We start from the raw sequence: 9,237 nt of genomic DNA on the forward strand, positions 1-9,237 counted from the left end.
GCAGGAAGAGATAAAGGAGGGCTGGGATCCAAATATGAGAAATTTGATCAGAGTATAGGATCAAGACCAGATGACCCCTCATCTCTCTGTGCTCCCAAGACTGGAGTATTGCAAGACAAAATGGACAAGCTTGATTCAGTCCAGCTGGTGAAGAATGACAGAGGAGATAATATTCTTATCTACTTCATGTCTGATGGAACAGTGTTTAGAGTACTTAAAGCAGATCTCTATGCTAAACACTGGGAAGAATTGAGATATGTCTCACACATATTTCTTGTGAAGAACAAGTCATGCCAGCACATCTCCAACCTGCTCAAGGATCAAATCAGAAGAAAGATGGGGATTACAGGAAATAAAAATGCTGGACCTTTCATTCCTAAATACCTCAATCATAAAGGACAGCTGGTGGAGATGAAGAAAAATTCAGCAAAAATTGAAACAATAGGTGGAATCAGAACTCTTGCATTTAATGAAGAGTCTGATAAAGCTTACAATATCAGGCTGGATAGAGACTTGAAGAAGAACAAGATTTATGATCTCAGAGCTGCAATTTATCAAACTGGAGTTTCAGATCCAGAGCTGAGAGAGATCAAGAGACAAATGACTACAGTGCTTGAAGAAGCTGAGAGAGAACTCCTTAGAGGGTATCTACAGACAGCAAATGGTGTCTATGCAGCTAAGGAGTAAAGTATCTGTAAGTTTTAAAAGTTTTCTGTTATATAGTTAAACTCTGTTGCATTTGACTTAAATGTTTTGACATCATCAATTATCTGTTAACTTGCACATAACTTGTTTATGCACAAGTTGGGGGAGATTGTTAGATATAATTGATGATTACTAATATTCTTAAAGTCTGTTTTAAGACAGGAATCATCAGAGTTTAATCTGGAAGCTGATCAGAGTTTAGTAAAGTCTGACAGAGTTTGATAAAGTCTGACAGAGTTTGATAAAGTTTGACCAGAGTTTACATAGTCAAGACTCGTCAGAGTTTACACGTGGAAAGAGCTCAGAAGCGGATATACTTCAAGGAAGGATAGAAGCGGAGGAGTGATTTACTGGCTATGGAAACTAAACAGAAAACTGGAGCAATCTTTGATTGATAGAATTCATAGCAGATTTATAGGATATCAAATCAGAGATTGATTTTGTAACTGTGTCTATATAAACACAGATTAGGGTTACTCTAGATGAGTTGAGTTATCGAGTATATTTTACAGAACCCTAGCAGCTCTTAGTGATACATTATAAATCACTGAGAGAGTTTTTGTAACCATTCAAGCTTTGTGAATATAAGAGTTTACTGCTTTCAATCTCTTATATTGTCTTACTGTGTTACAGATTGTGATCACTATATCAGATTATATAGTGATTTTATAGGACCTAACAGATATATATTCAAAAAAGTCAGTCATTAACTACCTTTTTGCTGCCATCTCACTTCACCTCTGCGATGTCTTTCAGAACTATCGGCTCTATCAAGTCTTTCTAAAATTGTATGCATATATCTGTATTATTTATCAATATAACTTTTTTATTAGATGCTTTATAGTTTTGTTGACTGAGGAAATGCATAGTTTAGCAACTATTTTGTTATAATGCATGCTTCCAAGTTACTCTTAAAGAAGAAAATCATTCGGTTTTAGGAAATCTATATTTGCAGGCCATGTTTTTGTGGGACTCTGCTGCCACTAATTGTGCTGTGCATTATTAGGGCTTTTGGTAGCTGATACAGTAGCTACTTCTTGCTTAAGTTCTACTGATTTTGTTTTTAAGTAACGTCGTTCGTAATTTGTTTTCCTTTAGGCATGGACACTAATATGAACATATAATTGGATTATTAATTATATGCACACCTGATATAAATCAGTACTTAAGAGATTCTTTATCATTTCAATCTATATCTACTGTATAAAGGAGGATATTAGTTTGTCGACAGGGCAAAAATAAGCCTGATTACAATTAGCAGGCTAAACACCTTATATTGAAAAATTCTCTTCCACGAAACCCCCAAAAGCTCTTTATAATAGTCAACTGCTATAAAAATGATTTCTCTATGAGTAGAGTGAAGGACTCCTGCTTCATCATCTTCGAGAAAATCTTTTTAGAATTCCATTTACCACGGCATGCTTGGAAGAACCTATTGTTGTTTTTATTACCACTGTCCAACCATTGAACCCGAGATTTTTGTTTCAAGAAAATTTCTTTAGCTTTAAGAGTTTCACGGTAAGCAGTTTTCAGACATTTTTCTTCTTGAAATCAAACTAAATCTGGGTTCCCTGGCATCTTACTCTAAAAAGTTTCCAAATTTTGCCTAGAGGCTTGGACAAGATTATGAAGGTTCCCTTTTGCATTGTTGAGATTAATAAGAGCTTCTTGAACATGCTTCAATTTTAAAGCTTCAAACAGAAAAGATTGGTGTTCTAACAGATGGTTGAAAACCTAAAAAGGTTTAATTAATTGCAATTCTAGGGAGCCCCAATTGAACGATAGGGTTGTCAACACTCAACAGTACTATACCACCAAATCAGAGATGAGCCAATACTTCTTATAACAGCCAATTAGTGTTGCTAAACAATCAGAAAAATCAGTCATGTCTGGATTCTAGCTATCCGAACCTCCCTGTATTTTAGATCCATTGTAGAGTTAAAGTCTCCACTTATAATCCAGGCCAGTTCAGGCTTAGACAATACTGAATACACCATGCACACTATTCAGCTCTAGCCATAGCACTTGCCTTTGACTATATGTATTTTAACTGTAAACAAAGGAAACCTTTTATTTCAAATCCATATTGAACTCACACTGATAATAAATCTTTTTACTTTTCAGCCCTTGGCTGATGATGATGTTGATTTGACAGTGATAAGTTGCCTTACTTTAGCATGCAAAATGCAGAAAAGAAGATTTGATACTACTGCATTTCTGGTATATATCTCTCTTTTTCTAATATCTTGAAATTCCATTTTTCAAATTCTCAACATCTTAGCTTAATTACAGTTGGAGCAGGGGCTGACATATAATTTGGAAGAAGTTGTTACTATGGAGCGGCATATTCTGAGATCTCTGGAGGGTGTTATTGGACAGTTGACTCCATTTGATTTTCTCCAGTGTTTAGCCCATGACTTACTCCAGTCCAGTGATATCATACGGGCTTATCATATTGTAGTATGAAGCAAAGCCAGTAAGATTCTTTCTAACAAACTCGTTTAATGACTTGTAGCTTTCCCTAGCCTTATTTAGGAATCATGGAAATTATGTATTAGTTTAATTGTTTAACTTAAGAGTTTAAGTTATGTGTTCACTTATTTTCTATTTCTTCTTTCAGATATTTTGTTTGCACCATTTACTCCATTTACTATTGCATTATCTGCAATTCTCTGCACTATTAGCTATGATGATCACAAATCGGCTGCTATAGAAGAACTTCAAGCTCATGGAGTGGTAATTCATACAATTTTTTTTTGCTTTCTTTTGGAAATGTTTCTATTGAAATAAGTTCTAATATTTTCTTTTTCAAACATAGCAACACATGGACGAGTGCAGAAATCTGATGGAAGCAATTTATCAAACAAAATTAAATAGTTTGATTGCGGGATCCTCAACTGTTTCTGAAGATTACTCTCCATTGAATGTTGCCCTAGGGTGGATTGACCAAATCCCTGAAGATAGAGTTGGCTTATTTTATGGGGCATTATCATGCATATGCCACTGGTTGAGGTGTTAATCTGCTGGTTTTGTAAACAGCAATTACTATTCCTGCTCTGAAGCGCCTACTTTACTGAACTTCTTTATGTAAATATGAAAGTATGGTATGTAAATATGAAAGTATATAGTTGTTTCTATTTTGCCACTATAAAGTCTTAGCTAGCCATAATTTGAAGTATTACTACATATCTGACATGAGGATTTACATACATGTTGCAACAATCTGAAGTATTTGACGATTACTATACATAAAAGCATAACTAGGCAAGTTTATAAATCTTGAGTAGCAGGAGCAGTGTATTTATTTATTGATGCAATAATTCTTTGTCTTTGGTGGGAAAAGCTTCTAACAGAATTCCATCTTTGTAAAAATGAAAGAGGGGCACGGCCTGCATTCGAATAGGAAGAAATGAGTCTTTAACATGTGATCAGTTCAAGACATCAGGTTATTAAAACCATCTTTAATGGAACACATTCCTGTGAGAGGGATCTCGATAAAAACTGATTAGCTCAAGGTATCAACCATTCACCTTGATTCGAAGCCGTTAAGCAACCTCAGGTTGTTCATCATATTCATCAATTACCTGTAGACGTTGGAACCTTGATTCTGTAAGAACTAGGACACATTCAAGAAACATAAAACTTCAAAATGGATATTCATTATCAGCTAAAGCAGTACTCACATTGTGTTTTAACAATATTAATCCATTTTCCTCGACCCCATGTCCCTTGCATAACTTTGTAAACCCCTGGTCAATATATTTGCAGCTACCACATGCAGCAGTGCTGTAAAAATCTACAACCACCAAAGATTTGGTTTCCTTGGCCTTTTCTAGTATTCGAAGGAAGTCATTGTCATTCTTGAATTCTCTGACACAATTAACAGGGCATAGCTCATCATCTTCATCAGATAACTCTTCTGAACTTCCACCAATCATGCATTGGATTGTAGGTCTGCAATGTGGTTTATCTTTGTAAATGCAGGCTATCAGTCCCAGTAATAGATGGATTTCTGGCCTTTGTATTGGTAGACTCTGCGATATTTCAATTTATAACTGGTTTCTGGGTTGTGGATGATAGCTCAGAATCAAAAAAAATTCCCACATCCTTCCGCAAACTAATAGTGACCTTGTGGGACATAATACCCAGCTTGTACATGACAGTATTTATCGACTTCAACAATTGCAGTCTGTAATATGCTCAGCATATATAGTATTTAGTCTTTTAAAAAAAATGCATTAACTAATACTTCTTGTCGATTCTCAGTATAACTTCATCTACAGAAGATAGTATAACCTTACAGCAGTCTTTACCATTATCGTAACAAGCGATAAATAAACTACAAAAGCATTAGGAATCTACAGTTAAGCACATTTTTGAATATGTAATCATGATTAAGCTACAAATGTAAATATTTTCCCTCGATGTCACGAGAAAGATATGAAAGTCCAAAGTTCGGCTGCTCATTGTAATAGACACATCAATCTTGAAATAAGAGAGGTGTTAATCCGCTGGTTTTGTAAAAAGCAATTACTATTCTCCGTTTTCAGTACCATGGAAGACCAATATTTTAGAAGCCTACTTTACTGAACTTTATGTAATATAGAAGTATGTTAGACTCTGTTTTTGATGTCCAAAATTCTAGTTTTAATTGCCTTCTCCCTCCCACCGGAGAACGTAATCCATAGTATGTAGCATAATAATCTACAATTTTGGCACCAAAAGGATCTTCTAACCATGCAGTACAAGAACTAAATTAGTCATCCATGGTTTCTTTGATTATAATCCTCTGAGAGCAAGTGCAATTTTGTCGTCTTTAAGAGCAGACAAATCCTAAACAGTAATTCAATACTCTCGGCAGCGACTCTCAACAGCCTTGATACTCGCTTCCATCCATGGTCTCGACACCTCATCGTTAAACTTGCACTTTAGTATTTTACCAAGAAGTTGCTACAAGTAAGTTTATAATTCAGATATATTACTAGAAAGACTGGTAGTTTCTACATGAATTTCGTACCAAGAAGCTAGCATTGTTTACAATTCAGTACAGTATTCTCTAATACATGATCATCTTAGACTTCATTATTTGTAATTGTATGGCTGCACATTATTATTGCATTTTCTATCTTTTCGACTATTAAAGGTACAAAGAGATTATCTCGACACGATATACAACTATAAAGGGAAACCGAGTAATTCACACTTCACATTGTCATAAATTCACAAGATGATATGGAAGCTAACAATATATACTTTTTTTAGTGTGTTATTGTTTATCAATAATCATATAGTTTAAACTTATATTTATGTATGCTCTCTTTCCCATTAATTGAAATTCTTAAGTGTTCTTAAACTGCGATTAGAGGTAGGGCCTGCATCCAACTTGCTGATCTATCAATGAGACCACCTCAGAAATAGTTCCATATCTCCTTTGCACACAGCTTGGTGTAAAAGCAAGCTCCAACCCTAGTCCACAGAAATTATAATTTCTTACTTGCCATGTCGCTCCAAATTGGATTATAATAAATGCCCACAAAATAATACAATTTTATGCTTCGATCACTGTCAAGGAGCACATGGCAAATAAAAAACTTAAATTTATTTGGATGCGAAGGAGGTAGTGTTGTTCATGGAAAATCCATTTAACAACAGCGCTGCTGGCCAAAGGGATGAACTCATAATGTATAATATCAGCTGGGCAAGTTTAAACTTCTAAGTATGGATCGACATTTAATATTGAGGCAGATAGGCTGGCCAAATCAGAGAGCAGAAGATCAAATATGCACAAATAATCATGGTTATCATGAAGATGACTAGTATATGACTAGTCGACCTGAAGGTACTCGGGCATTGAGTGCCTCATATCTTGACTTGGGCGCGGGATAACCATGATTTGGTATATCATCGCGGGGTCCAGTAAATGACAACACACAAGAAGGCGAAGGAGATGAACATAATATGATATTTTCTTGGTTTTTGTTAGCACTTGGGTTTTTATTTGGGGTGGACATGGTTTATATTTGGGTATTTAGATGCTATTATGTAATAATTATGCTTACTTCAAACTTTACTTCTGACTAAAATTCTAAAACTAATATCTTAACTTATCTTCATATAAAGTCCAGTAAACAAATGTATTACAAAGAATTTGTCAACTTTTTACGACTAGTCATCTTAAAGGTACGCAGGCGTGAGGCGTCGAATCTCGACTTTGGCGCTGTGATAAATGGTCAAAAAAATAATTGGACTTTTCAGCAGGAGTTCATAATTCTGCATAATATTGACAGTGGTGATTTCTAGGGTAGGGACATGTAAGGAAAGTAGTAAGTGTTTGTAGAAAACAGGTTACAGATAGGAATGGCGAGACAGACAGATGATCGTTTAGGTCTTTTTCTAATCTTTTGCAGGTTATGCAGTAGTTTTTAGGTTCTAATTTTCTATGGTATTTCTATCTGAGCCTTGTTAGTGGCTTCAGTTTATGGGTATAGCAATTTTCAGGGCCATGCTGGCCCTCAGTTATTATAAGGCCCTTCTATTATTATATTATTATGCTTAACAAAAATAAATTCATTGCACTTCTGCCTTATTGGCATATTCCATTCCTCCCAACCAATTTTTTTTTTTTTCCTTGTGCCATACAACCAACTTTTTTTATTTCCTAATGACGTATAAAATATGTAAGGTCTTACATCAGTCTTTAAAGGAAGCGTACCTAGAGATAATGCTTAAGCACATAAATAAAAGAAATCCACACCTCCCTAGTATGCGCAAGACAAACTAGCATACCCACTTAACATCTAAATTTCACACAATAATTTGTTGGTAGTATGATGGAGTTTAGAATTACCTGATACTTTTTTGGTGAAGGTTGAAAAGCCCTAAAAGAAATCAGGCTTTTGGTATGAAGACAGGCTCTTTCTGCTCTCCTTGAACCTTTAAATTCATGGAATATGGGATTGTTAAAAGTTTTTGGTTCAAGCTGACACGCAAAAGTTCCTTTTCCTGTCAAATGAACTATTAATGCTCCATTCTGAGTGCCCAACACATGCGCCCAACGAGATCTTCTGAGATGGTCCAACCCTTCCAGTTTGATACTGTGTGTTTTTGTCCAAAACCAACTTGTGTAATTCTCCAATGTCCATATCTCTAATGCATCTCCGAGCTGACATAAGGCTAAATTACCATTTAAATCAAATAGTTGCGCTTCTTTTTTTAGCTTGCCATCAGGATGCAATGTTGGGACAACTGTTGGGCGAGGCATTAACTTAAATTTTTCTTCTACAATGGAAAACAAAATAATCGAGTGAGAATGGCCAAAACGCATCCAGTGTAGAGCTCCATTCAGATTTACTGGAGGTACTTCAGTCACAGGTAAGTATGAAATGCTAGATAGTTTATTCCAACTACGTGATGGCCCCCGCTCCCTCAATAGCTTAAAGTTAACATATCCGTCAATAATAGACCTCGATACAAGTAACACACAGAATTCTTTTGCAATCGAGTGGTAATAGACACCACATATATCGGTATAGCATTCGCAATCATGAACAAGGTACGTTTTTTCGCGTGTTACGGGATTCAGGACAACTGCGTAACTCAAATGAGGATCTGTGAAGAAAAGCAACCCAAAACATGAAAATTTAAGTCGAAAACAACTACATATACAAGGACCATCTTTAATCTTGAGGCTAATCGGTGATATGTTACCATCCCCCTCAAAATCATCAAGGTAATATAGTTCATCGTCGATAAGGGGTCTATGATGAACAATAATGGTTGGAGAGGCTCTCGGGAGGAATAAATCGTGAACAAAATAATGGGTTGAGAAAAAAAAGTTCCAATCCCTGTATGCCTTTGCACATTTATAGAGAGTATCAGCTGGCAATCTGCTTAAGATATCGAGTACGAGTTCTTGCTGGAGAGGTTTGCACACAGTTTCCACTTCTTTTCCGGATGCCCATAGGCTTTGGGTTAAAAATTTCAATATTTCTGGGATCCAACACAGCAAGCTTCCCATTTTACTAGAAAATACATTTATACAAATTAGAACCAGTGAACTAGGCATACACTATTATATGAACTCATCTAAAAAAAGCCAATTAAAAAGCATATATTAACCACTAGAATTAAAGTAGGAATACACAGCTTTATAAACAAAACCAATTAAACATTCAATAATATACTACATATAACATGTATGCACAAGAAACTAATGTAAAGTCTGAAACTTTATTGAATTACAGTACCTGGGTTATGTAAATTTCAAGAACAACGCAAACCAACAACACGAAGAATTATTTAATCCACAACCAAATATAATGTGATCAAGAATACAAACAATTGGAACTAGGCATGAAGAAATTTATATGAATTTACAAGTAACACAAATAAGAAAATCAAGTTGAAGTAAAGTTTAAAGCTTCATTGAATCATTGTACCTGGGCTTTCTTGTAAATATCTGGAACAAGCCCCCCAATCAAATTAACAATAAAACCTCAATCCTGGTATATATACATCGGCGGGTATATAATT

The 9,237-nt window shown here is 35.3% G+C and overlaps 1 protein-coding gene and 1 long non-coding RNA gene across 7 annotated transcripts; one reads left to right on the plus strand and one right to left on the minus strand.

Moving 5' to 3' along the window:
• The first annotated feature begins 1,929 nt into the window (after positions 1 to 1,929).
• LOC108224739 (uncharacterized) lies at positions 1,930 to 3,840 on the plus strand. Its single transcript, XR_001807462.2, has 4 exons — positions 1,930 to 2,925; positions 2,998 to 3,181; positions 3,326 to 3,441; positions 3,524 to 3,840. It is a non-coding gene; the product is annotated as an uncharacterized LOC108224739 (long non-coding RNA).
• Positions 3,841 to 3,871: 31 nt separating this feature from the next.
• Positions 3,872 to 9,237, minus strand: LOC108224738 (F-box/LRR-repeat/kelch-repeat protein At2g27520). 6 transcript variants are annotated; one of them, XR_010284619.1, is made up of 6 exons: positions 9,144 to 9,237; positions 7,553 to 8,726; positions 4,754 to 4,767; positions 4,389 to 4,723; positions 4,236 to 4,289; positions 3,872 to 4,094 (listed from the first exon to the last, which is right to left on the minus strand). XR_010284619.1 is itself a non-coding variant. In XM_064079801.1 (6 exons), the coding sequence occupies exons 2-5, from the start codon at positions 8,720 to 8,722 to the stop codon at positions 4,251 to 4,253; spliced, it is 1,461 nt and encodes a 486-aa protein (XP_063935871.1). In that variant the 5' UTR covers positions 8,723 to 8,726; positions 9,144 to 9,237; the 3' UTR covers positions 3,872 to 4,094; positions 4,236 to 4,250. The 6 variants fall into 6 exon arrangements, 5 of the variants coding, with proteins under 5 accessions (XP_063935871.1, XP_017254944.1, XP_063935870.1 ...); XM_064079801.1 differs by lacking the exon at positions 4,754 to 4,767 and having other exon boundaries at positions 4,389 to 4,739; positions 7,553 to 8,313; positions 8,413 to 8,726; XM_017399455.2 differs by lacking the exon at positions 4,754 to 4,767 and having other exon boundaries at positions 4,389 to 4,739.

This window comes from Daucus carota, chromosome 6 (genome assembly GCF_001625215.2).
Source record: "Daucus carota subsp. sativus chromosome 6, DH1 v3.0, whole genome shotgun sequence".
NCBI lineage: Eukaryota > Viridiplantae > Streptophyta > Magnoliopsida > Apiales > Apiaceae > Daucus > Daucus carota.